Source organism: Micropterus dolomieu, linkage group LG16 (assembly GCF_021292245.1).
Source record: "Micropterus dolomieu isolate WLL.071019.BEF.003 ecotype Adirondacks linkage group LG16, ASM2129224v1, whole genome shotgun sequence".
NCBI lineage: Eukaryota > Metazoa > Chordata > Actinopteri > Centrarchiformes > Centrarchidae > Micropterus > Micropterus dolomieu.
In genome coordinates, this window is record NC_060165.1 from 15,704,998 (window position 1) to 15,720,630 (window position 15,633).

At 38.2% G+C, this 15,633-nt stretch overlaps 2 protein-coding genes and 1 long non-coding RNA gene across 3 annotated transcripts in view; 2 read left to right on the plus strand and 1 right to left on the minus strand.

Annotated features, from left to right (window-relative positions):
* Positions 1–1,435: 1,435 nt before the first annotated feature.
* Positions 1,436–9,793, minus strand: pax4 (paired box 4). Its single transcript, XM_046072343.1, has 10 exons — positions 9,767–9,793; positions 5,134–5,264; positions 4,770–4,985; positions 4,590–4,680; positions 4,167–4,307; positions 3,990–4,072; positions 3,836–3,899; positions 3,630–3,697; positions 3,027–3,138; positions 1,436–2,233 (listed from the first exon to the last, which is right to left on the minus strand). Exons 2-10 carry the CDS (start codon positions 5,233–5,235, stop codon positions 1,908–1,910), a joined length of 1,203 nt encoding a protein of 400 aa, XP_045928299.1. The 5' UTR covers positions 5,236–5,264; positions 9,767–9,793; the 3' UTR covers positions 1,436–1,907.
* Positions 9,794–10,846: 1,053 nt separating this feature from the next.
* Positions 10,847–15,633, plus strand: part of snd1 (staphylococcal nuclease and tudor domain containing 1) — a gene marked incomplete in the record, with an annotated part of 188,071 nt that continues 183,284 nt past the window's right edge. Inside the window, 4 exon segments of the mRNA XM_046071990.1 lie at positions 10,847–11,166; positions 13,588–13,737; positions 14,287–14,407; positions 14,926–15,007. Coding sequence (XP_045927946.1) covers positions 11,092–11,166; positions 13,588–13,737; positions 14,287–14,407; positions 14,926–15,007 — 428 coding nt within the window.
* Positions 12,286–13,073, plus strand: LOC123984843. Its single transcript, XR_006828536.1, has 3 exons — positions 12,286–12,320; positions 12,818–12,874; positions 12,959–13,073. It is a non-coding gene; the product is annotated as an uncharacterized LOC123984843 (long non-coding RNA).

Below are 15,633 nucleotides of genomic sequence, written 5' to 3' on the forward strand. Positions count from 1 at the left end.
CAAATGAAAGATTCATTTTTGTGTCATATTATTATATTGAGGTAAAAACTGTTGTTGCTTTTTTTGGTAACTGCTGGTGCAAGAAGTATTATTTTACTTCAGTAAAAGAAGCACTGCATATATATAAGGCATGCATTCAACATTCCACTGCAGTGAAAGTACAGAACTATTATGCAAAATATGCTCAGAGTATCAAAAATTTTATAATTTCTTGATATAGGCCTACATATACATTTTAACCTTCATTTATTCAGGGGAGCTTTACTGAGAGGAAGCCTCTCTTTTGCAGGAAAACCCTGATCACATTTGCACAGTTTCACATTCACACCTGGGAGCCACAGTCTGATCTTCTGTAGTTGGGGTTAAGGATCTTGCTCAAAGGCACCTCAGTGCTAATAAATGAAGGAGGGCAAGCGGTGCATGTTTTATCTGTCTTTGCTATTTTTATGAAGGGCCTCGAACAGTTACGAAACCATTTCAAGCGTGACAAGGAGCCCCGATTAGACACAGCTTTTTTGTAAGAAGTCACCAGCTAAAAGGTTCGTTTGATCCATAACAATGTCTATTATTTTATTTTATAAGCTTATCGTATGATTTTTTAAAACATAAAATCTTAATCTGTATAGTAACTTGCACCTTTGCTGTCAAATTAATGTAGTGAAGTGGAAAGTGTAATATTTGCCTCTGAAATGTAGTGGTGTAGAATTACAGAGTAGCATAAAATGGAAATACTCAAGTACAAGTACCTGAAAATTGTACATAAGCAAAGTACTGAGTTACTTTCCATTACAGTTGGATAACCCCACTGATAAAAAGCTGAATTAAACTCTTACACATGGTTTAGATGTGCAGTACAAATCACAACACAAGAGTACACTGTCATGTGGGGATGTAATTTACCTATCTGGCTTCATAGCATTAAATTCCGTTAGGTCATTTTGCCAGTAGGCCACTTCCATGCTGCTGGCCAAGCTGTTTGCCTTCTGATCCCAACCTTTCCTCCAGTGACCAATTATCGAGCAGTCTTACTGTCTCTTCACTGTAGTAAAGGGATATAAAGGAACTCAATGCCTCTGCCCTGTTGCAGTCATAAAAAGTGATACCAAGCAGAGCACATATCAGGTCATGTTTAGACTTTTTGAAGCTATACTTTTATAGATTTTCCTACTGGCCTTCCCTGGAAAGAAATCTTGAAAGAGTGCCTCACTCTGCACTTAAACAAACAGCAAGCCCAAGACTAGATAACATCCATATTATCCACTGGTAACCTTAAATGATCCATGGAGCTATGATTTATGTTACAACCACAGTATATTACTGACCAGATATACTGTTGAGAATCCAGTTAAAGCACTAAATGCACCCTCTAAAATCTGCACCTTTCAGAAAGAACCTGACTTTATTGGCATAATCACACATTGGCATATAACATCTTAATTCCTGGAAACTATAAATAAATAAGTAAAACTGATCATTACTTCTAAAAAAATGTATCTTGTGCATCTTATCTGTCCATCTTTATTAAACACTTCATATCCTACAAAGTTGCATTAACTTTGGCTTTTTTATAGGTCAGTTTGGTGTCTTAATTTAAGATCCACTGGGATTAACAAAAGTACTTTGAATATAGAATACTTAAGATATTAGTATAGCAATTATGTTACTCCAAGACTACTATTCAAGAAAAAGTGATGAGTGGAGCTGCAGTGCATTTTTAAAAAAGGGAGTTCAAAGAACAAGATTGTAACTCCAGTCCTCTGTTGCCCTCTGCTGGTTAGAATGTGTCCCTCCAGTCTAGAAATTGAGCTGCACTCAAAACATAGTTCTTGCTAGTGATCCAGTGAGAAATACATTTTCAACGCTATAAATCAAACATGCCCACTAATGTCAGAGATGTGGTCACACATTTAGTCCAGGTAGCAATGTGGATTCACATCCCAGGGCTGCTGAGCAAACAGATACCTCTCATCGGTTTGAAACTGGCTCCAAGTAAAAGGCATTCCCTGCTGGTTCCAGCACTGAGGCACAGGGTGGTCTGTTCTTATCGTCTCACTTGCCAAAGGGAGGGGTGTCCTTGTGTCTGTGTGATGGTGAACCAATGGGAAAGTTAATCTATCTCTGTGGAGATCCAGTGGAGTCTTGTCCGTCATGGTCTTGGCCATCATGTTATTCGACTGATGGAGGAATGAAGGCGGGACTGAGATGGATGTCAGATGTTGAGAATTCCCCATGCCTGCACATCAGATTGAAGGAATTAAACAATTAATTTAAATTCAGGATTACACTTTAGAATGCTGTTAAGAGCCAAATTAGGAGTGAAAAAATGAAGATTAATACATATTTATCAAGCGATTTACTCTTATCTACAGCTAACATTTAGGAGCAGCTCTCAATTGATTGCATGATTTATCACAAGTATGCTCAAGGCAGAAAAGGCTAATCAGACACAAGAATGTATACTTCATCTACCTTATTGTTCTTCTTTTAAATAATCTTAACATTTATTCAGTATTCTGCGATATTTAATTTGTGTAAAAGTCACTCCACCAGCAACAACACAACAGTCTATTATACTTTTATAATGTATAAAGACATCAATAGTGATGAAATTATAGAGAATTGGCTGAAATGGAAACATTAAACAGATTATGATCAGTTATGAGAGGGATTTAGTACCACAATGATGAAAAAAATATATATATAAAGTAATTGCTGAGTAAAGTAATGCCAGCTTTCTTCTTGTTTGCAACCTTAAAGAAGCAAAAACAAAAAAAAGTGATGTAACTTTATATCATATTTCAGCATTTTGATAAATAAAGGCCCGGGTCTGAGATAAGAAACGTCATCTATAACTATTCTCACCATAAATCTATATTCAGCCTAACTACAGCTAGACATTAATGGCTGGTCCGTACTTCATAACTTCACTATTATCTTCAACATGGATAAGCTACTGTTTTAGAATGTAGACAATCAAACAACTGAACACACTGATTTGATAAAAAGAGATTTTTGCAGGATCCTACCTGTTTCTGTTGGAAAGAAGCAGCCATTTTGCAACTTTCTGGCAACTGTGCTGTATGCAGAAGAGGCATGTGAATTTTCACAGTAGACTCTTGGAGCCCCTGTTGCCTTCATCTGTGAGAAAACCAATTAGTATTTCACAGGTTTTTAATCATATTACTCACAATACTTATAAAAGTATAATATTACATTTTAAAGACCTTGCCTTCAATTTATTTAATTTAAGAATTGCTCTATAACTAATGACAAACACATTCATGACTAAATAGGCAATTTAATGTACTTAAGGCATCTTTAGGTACTATTAGGTGCTCGATTGATTTTTGGATTTTGTCCGATACTTATTCATTTGTTGCAAAATCCTGATTGGAGCATGGAAATATGTGATGTCACCATTTTCATCGTCCATGTCTAACCAGTGAGATGAGCACAGGGAGAAAAGAAATACAGAAAGCTCTCACATGAAACAACCAAAACTGTTCTAACTTTGGCTGAAAGTAGCGAGTTTGTATGTGACCCCATTGCTCAAAGCCAAAAAGTCATTCTGAAAATTAGTTTTCAGGGCCTTTAATGTTTGTCTCACAAAGTGCTAACTCATCCTGTACCTGTTGAGATATGATGCTGTGTGGCATTGATGGATTCACAGGAACAAAATCTCTTTGCTTTTGAAGGCCTGCAAGGGATATGGAGAGGTTATGTGTTAATTGTGAGGAGTGAATGGGCATGTGCTGAGGGGCTTCTTCTTGCTATTCAGTTCAATTTACTGTTATGGATGAATTGTGGTATTTTGCTGAAACACACACACACTTACTCTGTGTGCTACTCCTGTGTTTGGCTTCCCTCCTCCATTTAGCCCGTCTGTTTGAAAACCAGACCTGTAAGAGGCAGACAATCATCTCAAGAGCAGAACGTTTAAATTTGTGATTCGGCATGAGAATTTTGGTGATTAAAAATGAGGATTCTACCTTGATGGTGTCCTCAGGAAGTTTTATCTCAGCTGACAGTTTCTCTCTCGTGTACATATCTGCATACTGACTGTGAGAAAATTCTGATTTGGGAGAGAAAGAACATTTGTTTAACTGCTTTTCTGAGTGGAAAAATGCAGTACTGTCTTAGTTTGAGATGAATGGGCTTTAAGTCACCTTGCTCGAGTGCTTTGCTCTGCTCCGGGGTGAAGGTGGTGCGGTTTCGGTGCTGGACATCTTTAGGTTTCTGGTCATTATTGCATAGTGTCTCAGACATCTTTCTCACGCTCACTTCTTCTTGAATCAGCGAATCAAAATCTGTACATATAACACACACACACACAGGCATTAGAAAATGTTAGTTCAGACCTACATAAACTCATCTCTCTATTTTCCAGTTCACCCACATTTTGATGTGCAGTATATTTTTCTAGGAAATTAACAGGCTTCATCACAAACTGGTGTATAATGATCAAATTGGGTTGTTTGGGTAATGATACATTTTCGTCTTGCATACTCCTGTGTTCCTTATAATGACCATCTGTTGGAGGTTACAGGCTCTCCATGCATGCATTCACTTATTTCCAGTGGGTGACTTACCTGGCTCAGTCATGATGTGCTTATTGATCTCCATGCACATCGGTCCGCGGTCCAAGTGCATCTTTCTTAAAATCCGATTTATAGACGACACCTTGAATGACACAATGTGCAAAAACCATCATCCAATGCTGGAACATTTTCAGTTCCACGAAAACAAAATTGAATTTCAATCTCACTTACGCTGGGAACTTTGGAGGCCTTGCATATTCGTGCTGCTGCAAGTCGTTTTCGAATTTCCCAAGCAAAAATAGTTGGATTTTCCTTTTTGCACTGGATGATTGTGGAGATGACACCGGGTGTGAGAAGCCGAGGTCGGCTCCCTCCAATGGTCTTGGGCTCCAGGAGTCCAGTGCGGCGGTAGCGGCTCAGGATCTTACTGACACACCCGTTGGACACCTGAAATACGCAGTGACAGACGCACAGACGTCAGTGCGAATATTAACACGGCAATACGCTTTAGCCAAGGTTTCTCATTAACTCCAAGCCACTTTAGAGCCTAACTGTGGTTATTTGCGCAGTTTGGCCAAAAGGGTTTTTTGCGTACCCTAAGTATCCTGGAGATCTGGCTTGGACGGACTCCCTCCGAGGCCAGTTCAATCATTCTCCTCCTCTTGGATTCTGGGAGAGGTCTGCCGTTGAGAAACATCCCTCCTAGCTGGTTGACACTTCCACCACCTTATCATAACACAGCCTGTATGTCTATTTTTAAATATATATTATATATATATATATATATATATATATATATATATATCAGAGAGGATTACAATGCGTATTCAAACCTAAATTACATTTACCATAGTTCAAATCTGGACTGTGCTTATTGCACAGTAAAGTCTCACGTTGTCACGTGTCTTAAAATCTAATAATAACCTAAAAGTGCAGCAAAGTAAATTTGTAAAATTAACCTTTATTTGGCAGATCAACGTTTGTTCCGCACATCTCTGCTTGATCCTCTTGTTGATGCAACGGATACAAAACCGAAATGCCTAATGTGATAATGTTCCCAGGAAGAAAAAAACACACTATTTTATAGGAAAAGCGCAACTACACCAGGTCTTCTGTCGAAAATATATATTGTCTCGTCACCGCTGTCTCTGGTGACTCACAATGAGGTGAATCACGCCCTTCAGCAGAAATTTATAGGCCTGCAGACCTCAACATGACGTGGTGGCCTGTTACCTGAAATGTCAATATTGCCTGGAAGTGAACATGGACATTATAGATAAAATGGGCTTCAGATTGGTAGGTCTGTGCTGACAACCTGTTTTCCATGAGACATATAACAATATTCTGGTTTTCCTTCAATTCAATTGAATTCAATTTCGATTCAATTTTATGTATAGATCGCCAAATCACAACAACAGTTATCTCAGAGTGCTTTTCATCATTCCACTTGAATTTTAATTTGTTTCAGGTATTTTTAAAATGAAGTATCCAACATTTTGATGTATATGTAGGCTAGAGAAAGGCAGATCGATTTAAATTCATGATTCAAGTGTAACAGAGTTTGTATAGTATAGAAGTTATTCATGGTTCAAGTTTCAAGGTACATATATTTATTAAAGAAAGTCCAAATTGTAGCTCGATCTCGTTATCATGCACACCAAACATTTAGTAATAGAAATAGAAAACAAAAAAGGGAGTCACAAGAAATGTGATTCATGTGCCACGTAAACTAAGTCAAATAAGATTTCACTTACCAAGAAATAAAACATTACATACATTTAGAAGTAGCTTTGCAGAAAAGTGAATTGACGGCACCTGAACTGATGTTACTATTTCTTGGTCATTCCACATTTACTCGGCGCCATTAAACAAATATTTCCACTTCTGGATTCTTATAAATTGCGTTTTAAATTCAAAATGTCTGTGTACTGCTGTGATCTGCAAATCAACACAGTAATATTCAAGTTTGGGAATTCAAACTGGCTTCCTTTTGCGCAGTGGCTGCCGACAGTCTCAATCAGACAAACCAGTTTTTCAGTGCAACCCAACCTTCTGCTTCAGTGCAAAGGTACAAATTCCATCTATGAAAGAAATTAAATGATCAACAGTGGTATGTTTCACGTCCTTTGGGGTGGGGTGGGGGGGACTTGTGGTCACGTGACTTGGGCATCCTTTCCCAGGTTAAGTGGCTCAGATTAAAAGGATCTCTGGCCTCCTTTCATAAAACAAACATTTGGAAATCTGCGCCAATGACGACTGCCATATGGTAAAGTGCTTTTGATAAATCATAAATCCATCACCCAGTCTCTCTTTATTACATTTTCTTTCAAAACGTGAACAAATAGACTCGTATATGGGCGCAAGGAAAGGGCCAATTGGGGGACCTCGTTTATCCAGAAGAGGGAGGTTAAAATAACCCTCACAGATGTTCCTTGGGCAGCCAGCAGATAAAAATGCGCTGTAAACGTTTCAAAGGGAAATATTTGACGAGCAAATATTAGCCTATGTGAAAACCCACACGAGGCTCGTCTTTTGACCTGTTTAATGACTAATTGAATATCATTAGTTGGGTCCACACAGATCGAAGTGCCACCGAAATAAAGGCTCAGATTTTAGAATACCATATGGCCCAAATTATACATTAACCATGAGTTAGAGGACAATAATACTCTCTGTGTACAATCAACCAGGTTAGATAGAGGACAGCCATTTTTGGACACCATCATCTCCTTGCCAACCGAGACAAAGGACAAATAAGGCAAGCCTTTTTATTTATTACCGGGGAGTTGATGTGGTCATTGATTTATAGTACTTTATTGCACGTACAGTGTGTGCCAAAAGGGGGTTGATCAAAGTACTTAGGTTGTGTTGTCAGGACAGTACTACATATTCCTGGTGCGTAAATTTTAATCTGGTCTCGCCACACAAGGGAACGGAAGTTTACGTGGCTAAACAGTGCCACAAAAAAGTTAGCATTTTACTAAAATATACTAGGTGTTTGTCTTGTGCATAAAACACATATATCGTTGATATACTGCGTCTTGAAGCGTTGAGAAATGTGGGTAATTCATTCGCGTAAAAAGGTTACCAAAACCTCTCCAAAGCGCACCAAGGTGCCGTGCGCGTAACGGAGCTATCTCCATTATGGCTTTTTTAGCTAATTTCTCCCACTTATTGTGAGATGTATGTATGGTCCCTGTTTTCGATTTTTACTTTAATGAAAGTTTGTTTCCATTCTGGTGAACGCAGACACTTGTTTCAGTACTTTATTATTAATACCTACCTCTCAGTGCATGTCCGTAACCAAATGTAGCAGCAGGTTACAACACAAAAATCATCTTAACTTGCCATTCAGTTTTAACTGAGTCTCGAATGCTCTAATCTTTTTCATAAAGCAAAACAATGTGTCCTTAAGGTTATTGGTAATTTCCCACTTACTTATTTTTTTTAATATTTAAACACTCAAAATTGGATAACTGACGTGTTGATTACACATTTCTTCATGCGCCTGCTGTTGCTTAAAGTACCAGTGTTTACGATACTTCATTTTCCATCCATCGTCCTGAACTAAAAACATAGATTTTTGAAGAGAAAACCCTTTGCATACGTTACTTTTATTTTCATATTGTCTTAAAATATTGTTTTCATCATATATTCTCACACAAATGTAGATGGTTTTTTTACGAACTTTGCGCAGCTCGCTATAACAAAACAAGTCATATCCATATGATTTGAAGACAGAAAATAGAACTTCCAGTGCCCGTTTCCTAAACCTACAATGATGGAGTGGTCATATGATGCGCATTAGCCAAATAGTGTAAGGTCGTCAATTTTAATACAGTGTACTGAAGGTCAGTCTCAGGGTGCATGCGTTTGTGTGCTGCGTTCACGCATGATAAAGTTTTTGCATTAGAGTATGAAAACTTTTCCTACATGTGTTTATTTTCCTAAAGAATGTATTGCTAGTGTCCAATCCCCTTTAAGTTTTTAAATCATACCATACTACATTTTGTCTTTGTTTTCGTCACTCTGATATTATCAGATTGTGTATTCATAATTCTTTCCCCCACAGACATGATGTGGGCTTCTCTCCTGAAACTGCTGAAAAAAGTGAACAGCTGATAAAACACCAATAAAAATGGCTAGTGTTTATTATTTACAGAAATAAAAATGACTAATAAAATTAGCAATCTGGAAACTGACTTCAAAAAACCTGAAGATGTTCTAATATTAGGCAGCCTGTTTAGATTGTCCGAGCCTAACATGGTAAATAGGTTATAATGGTATAAAAATATGTTATTTACACGTGTAGTTGTAGACAATCTAGTAAAAATCCCCCTGGCAATTGAAACACAAGCATAACTACAAATGCTATAATAAGTCAAAATGCCCACACTGCAAGTCTCTCTGCCAGAGTTGACATGTGATGTAACATGTGAGAGGCACAGAGGGCCATGTTGCCACATTTACACAACACTTACTACTTTCTGCATATATTTAGATGTGCATAAAAGCCAATATAATTTTTGATATGCTTAAATATGCATGGACAGAGGTGGTGGAGTGGGAGAGGTGGGTTATTTGTAATAAAACTTGACTGGATGCACATGTAGGGATGCTGATGTCTAAACTCTGTGCCTTGTGACAACAGCTAAACAAAAGCTCTGGCAGATCTACAGACAGGTGCCAAAGCATCTATACTGACTGGTTTGATGACTATGAAAAGGGGGTGACGTAATGCTGTGGCCTTCATAGTTGCCAAAGCTCAACCCAACTACACAATATGGGAGATTTTGGACCATTAGAGTGAGAATTTATGCCAGGGAGCATCAAAGGTATTCTGGTAGCACCTTGCTATGACATTTTATAATGTTTTTTCCTTTAATTTGTCACACATCCAGGCTCCTAGTCAGCTCTTGACCCAACTGAGGCTTCTGTGCTCATGTGCCATGTATCACACTGACAAATTCTACAGTGTCTGGATTCCTTTGGCATATTGTTTATGTACAGTATCTACATGTTTAGTTTCCCGTTTATAAAGGATATCACATTTCCAATTTTACCCAATCTCTTCCTGTCTGCCTCTCTCTCTTACACACACAGTTTGCAGAAGTCATTATGAGTTACTCCTATTGGGAAATGAATGTCAGAGTGTCCGGGTGTTAAAAGAGTCATAATATATAAAACAACTAAAGGTATTTAGCCTGCAAATATTTAGGATAGATCACCTGAGCACTGATGTTCTTTTTTCAGCATTGTCCTACATCTCACACAGTCACTCTCATGTACATGCTTCTGAACAGAAAAACAACAAAAACAGATTATTCCTGGTGTGATGAAATCTATTACTTATAGTTTGTCATCTTATTTAGTATTGAATCATATTCATCTTAACCAAAACCTTTTTAGAGTTTAAACTAACAAACAGTCTCTGTGTCCATATAATCAGTAGCCTGCTCATCTGTGAATATGCTGTAAAGTGATACCCCCTTTCAGGTTACTTTGTATGCATTTTCACCTTTCCCATAAATCATCACATGAACATGTTATGTAATTCAACCTCTCACAGAAAGAGGAAAAGCACAGGTGTTACTAAATCACATTACTAATGGCTATATTCCAATAAGTTTGCAGTAAGGCATAACAGTAAATGAGCATGCACAATACCGGAGGCCTGGAACTGGCTTACCTTAATGAGCAGCCATCATTAATGTTAATTAATTCCACCTGTGCTTTTACTGCTTTGACAAATCTAAATGTCTGTCACGGAAAGGGTCTAAAGGTTGATATACAGTTCTATTCTCTAGAAGTGAACTTTGAAGATGTCATAATATTTTTCATTTTATTTTGTATTTTGTGTGTGACATCCTGTTAAATTTAGCCAGAAATAATGTTAAAAAGTCTTATGTAACAAAGTCATAGTATTAGCTATGAGAGTTTTGTTTAAAATAAAAAACAAAAAGTAAAAATTTGTCAATGCGGCTGCCTACATATAATTTGTAAAAGTAACGTTATAGCCTATGTTAGACAATAATATTTTATACAAAATAGACTTTTTTAACATAGTTTATTTACTAATCTTCTGTGCTCTCAACCCCCTATAAATGAATGTATTTCTTCCTGGATTCTGGTACAATATTTATAGTTATTGTGTTTTATTTGTCATTTTGTGTGGTCGTTTGTGTGATCGGATAGACTTGGAAAACTCCCGACACACGGTGGAGGCAGCAATGGCTGGGTTAACAGCACAGACTGTTTAAAATAAGGTTAACACTATGCTGACGTGTCGCACGTCTTGCTCCGGAAGACCTTATTTCAATTTGCCTGTGCGGTCGATAAGTGGCCCCATTCGCTCCCATTCATTGTGTTAGCCAGACCCGGAAAGGTTTTAAAGTGTGTGTATGCATGGCAAAGTGTGTTTCCGGTATAACGTGTGTGTTGATCGGCGTTCAGCCTTTTTCTCTTGGCTTTCAGTAGAGCAGTCAGTCACTCCAAAGTCCCAGCTCCCTTACCTGGTCACCCCTAAACGGCGTTATATCTCAAACCGGTGGACATGGCATCTGTTTCTGCACCAGCTCAGACAGCCCCGGCTCCGGCTGCTCCTCTGCAAAGAGGAATTGTGAAAATGGTAGGAATTGTAACGTGAATAACGTTAGCTCACTAACGTTACGTGAGTAGGGATACAGCTAGTTAGCTTGGTGAACCAAGGGCTAATGAAGGCTAAAGTAACTGTCGGTTGTCATACAACTTTAATTGAACTTACTTGACGATATAAATACAATCGTCTGTCGAATACAAGTGTTGCCACTGTGTCAACAACAACTGTCACTAAGATTTAGTTCACCTGGCTGCGGCACGGTTTGCTATATTTGCTAGCTTGCTAATACGCTGAAGCCATCTGACGTTAGCACATGTTTGCTATCTTGCTAGTTGGCTATAAGTAACTCAAACTAAGAATTTCACTGGAAACTGGAAATGTGAAGTGTATAGACAGATATGACTAAACCTGTCAAAAGTCCACTGTGAGACCAATTTGATTTACATGTACTAGGTTAATAACCAAGAAGGCAGGAAACTAATATTATTAGGAGCTTAGCTGTGATGTTAACATATGTTTAGATTCGGTAAGCTAACTGTTAAGTTAAGTTAGCTAACTGTCCAGCAACTGTTGACAACGTTTGGGCAAATTTTTTTATTTGTGTTGTATATTGGCCACATGTAAATTAGTACTTCCCAACTGGCGTGAAAGCTAACATCAAAAATGTCTCCCTACATCGTTTTATTTTTGTCCCTCTACCGTTGCCTATAAATTATATTGTCATTTCAGCAATTAAACAAACCGTGATTATTACCGTTAGGAAATATAGGTATCCATACTATGTAAGTTGCCAAGCTGCTTAATGTGTTTCGACTCTTCAGGGCTGAGAGACACTGCATTTTCTCAGTGTGCTGGTTAGACCGACCACGGGAAACTGACACGTAGCTATAGCTTTCTTGCCCCTGTATAATCTCCCATTCATCTTGGTCGTGTATAGTCTCTGACACTCCACATGTTACTTAACCTTCTTTGATTGTAATTCAAATTAAGTGGAACAAACTTATATATAAATGTAAATAATCAGTTATCTTGTTGTATATGTTAAGTTGTTTTAGATGTTATGAGTACTTAGATGTTGCTCATGCTCCTCATCATCATGTACTTATTCAGTATATTCAACACATTACACTTGTCTCCAGGCATTTGAAGGTCTGTTTTAGAACTGTGGTAACCACTGTAAACAGGTAGGCATTGATGTCTTCTCTTGAGAATGAAGTGTGTGAGCAGGCTAGACTCTTGTGGGTTTATTACCAAGGGAATTTAGGGTTTTGTGTAGGAATAATTATAGCATCTTTTAGTACACCAGAGTCTGAGTAGTTAGATTAATATGATTTTTGGTAAGATATAAATTTCAAATCAATTTTTAACTTTCACCAGCTCTGTATTACCATTGTCTTTTAAGCACACAGTATATATAATTTAGTAATAGAGTACAACCTCCATTAATGGCCCTTATCTAATACAGTCAACTTTGTGACTTGAGAAAGGTGATCAGGGAGTCAAGCAAAGCCATGTGGTACATTTCAAGTGGAACTTGGCCGTTTTGTAAACGGAGAAGGGGGTAGTTCTGCTTTGCCTCTTTCCCCCCCATGCATGGTCTGTGTATAAAAATCACAACCACTCTTCTGCTTAGCCTATACTTTTAGATTTCATGAAAGACTTTATCTTGCTCACATCTTAGATCAACAGCCCCCAGTGATGCTCCCCACAGACACACTGGAGAGCCTGCAGATAAAAGGTGTTTGCTCAGATTTGTGTAAATGCCATGGTTGTCAAACCCAAGAGTAGGTTATCCTTTTATCTTTTTTTTTTTTTTATTTAGTTACGTTATCAGATGGCGTGATCTCACCTTGCGTTTGAGTGACAGACTGTCACCATGGCAACCTGCAGCACTTTCCAGGTCTAGAAGATTTTTCCAGGTTCCTGTAACTCCTAAGATTTTGCTAATTTACAGCCACTGTGTGATTTGGTGAATTGTCAACTGATTTGCATCTACACAACGGGCATAACATATGAGCTAAGATGTAATCAACTAAATTTATGATTTCCTTATTTACCTACCTACTGTACATGTTTTTCTTAAACCAGTTTCAAATTGTACTTAGCAGAATGCCACTTGCCGGAATGCAAATGCAAATACAAAGTTTATTGAATGCACCAGAGCACATGTATTATCTGAGACGAAATAGAAACTGAAAGCAACCAGTAATTTTTTCCTTCCACACAGGTGACTGTGTTGTGGTCTGGGGTTTGTTCCTGGTCTTTGTGGCCTGTGAAGTGCATAATCCTTTTTTTATTTTTTATTTTTTTAAATATAATGTATAGATTTTAAGATGGTGGAAGAGAGAGCGTTTGAAGATATTACCTACTTTTGCTGAATAAAACAGCAGTGAATATTTTTACGTTGATTGTATCTTCTGCCGTTGACAGTCTTTAATGTCATCTCTCTAGGTCTTGTCCGGCTGTGCCATCATTGTTCGGGGCCAGCCTCGAGGTGGCCCACCCCCGGAGCGTCAGATCAACCTCAGTAATATCCGAGCTGGGGCCATGGCCCGCCGAGCCGCTCAGGGCCAGCCTGACACCAAGGACACCCCTGATGAGGTGAGCAGCTTCATGCCATTGTGTTTGTTTATATTTGTGTCTGTTTGGCAAAGGCAGAGCAAGATCCTGTTAAGTAGCCCTGCATTCACACCATGCCTGATTGTATAAATGATAATGTAGCCTAGAGATAAACATGTCAATTGTCTTTTGATTTTGAGGCTTTAAGATACCACTGGTGTAATTTGACATTTTCTTTTCACGCCTGTTAAAAAGTCCATCAATATATTTATTACAGCCACATGTTATTACTGTCTGTTCTGCTGCTGCTTATTAAAAAAAAAAAAAAAAATTAGTATCTGAAGATTGCAAGCCTGAAATGTGTCTGGTGGCTGTGAAGAGTCAAAAGGAAACACCCTGCAGTGGTAGCCATCAACTGTGATCATACTGTAATTTTTTCAGACAATAACATGTATTTATGACTCTTGAGACTCTAGTTACTACTGATAGTTGTTACTGATACTGATGAGTCAAAATGCACCTTGATTGGTTGTTTGTGATTTAAGTTTTGATTTGATCGGCCCGTGTATCTTTTTTTTTTTTTTTTTGTAGCCCTGGGCCTTTCAAGCCAGAGAGTTCTTGCGGAAGAAACTTATTGGAAAAGAAGTGTGCTTCACTGTGGAAATCAAGACCGTTATGGGCAGGGAGTACGGCATGGTTTACCTGGGGAGAGGTGAGTGACGGTCTACTTTTGAAAAGACACTGGTCATCACGAATTGGGGAAAGGAGATTTCAGCAGTTTATTTTTTGAAGAATAAAGCAATATCATATAATAAACAACAATATAATATAAGTGGGAATATGTTCTACTGAATTCAACATAAATGTGATGTGGAAGTCAAACAGTTACACTGCTATTGCAGCAGTTATTAAGGGCAACCTAAAATTCTGGGTGTTGATTGTACTATCAAAATACTGTGTATTTCGTGCTAAAACAGCATTCGAAATGGTTCAATACCCTATTTGTTTTTTAGTTTGATGGTAATACAGTACTGTTGAGTATTTGACAGGATATGTTGTAACTTGCTCTTAGCTTTGCAGTTGAAAATTTGTTAAATAAGTCTGCAAAAAGTGTCCTAAACGTAAATATCAGCACTCATGGTTGGCTCTTGTCCATCAAATTAACTGAACAGAACTAACTGATTTGTAAGTGTAACCATACCATTGTAACCAACTGTCTTCTCATTTTAGACACAACAGGCGAGAACATTGCTGAGTCTTTGGTGAACGAGGGCCTTGCCACAGTCCGCAGGGAAGGAATCAGAGGGAACAAGTAAGATTTTAAAGTTTGTTGATATGACTGGTACACTTGCAATTTCCAAGTGCTAAATCTCTGTCTCAATCAATATGTGACTATACTACATGTCATGGTTTCTCTTTGGGATATCTAACTGTTACGTCAGATTCTGTGGGATGTGTTAATTCTGTTCTGATGACGTAATCCGCTATGCTGGCCAGACATACCTCGAGTGTGTCATTATACAAGAGCCTGATATCATAAATGCTTTCCCTCCAAAATTGTTTGCTCAGTCAGTGTGGTTGAAGTAATTTTCCACATCAAAGCTGGTTTTAGTTTGCAACTCTACACTTTGTGTCACAGAATGAGGAGGGAAATCACTTTTTGCAATGTGATGTAATCTTCTGCTTGCTACAGCTTATAGTAGTACAACACTGGTGAATTTGCAGGGAGATACACAAGTCCAACTGGTAGACTGTAGAGAATTGAGATGGAACCATGGTGTCCCAGATGGTGGCAGTATTACCATGCTGCAACAATGCTGTCTCTCCGAAACCCTTTTCTGCCACATTGCCCTTACACAGTAATCCCTGAAATACACTTTCACACCCAGCTTTATGACAAAGTACTGTATATCCCCCAACCCCCCAGTGGCAGTATTT

Coding starts and splice junctions, on each gene's coding strand:
- pax4 (XM_046072343.1), bottom strand. CDS start 5,235: ATGTTTCTCAACGGCAGACCTCTCCCAGAATCCAAGAGGAGGAGAATG. Junction 4,308..4,589: donor GCACATCATGACTGAGCCAG/GTAAGTCACCCA, acceptor TTATATGTACAG/ATTTTGATTCGCTGATTCAA. Junction 3,900..3,989: donor TTCCTGAGGACACCATCAAG/GTAGAATCCTCA, acceptor TGCCTCTTACAG/GTCTGGTTTTCAAACAGACG.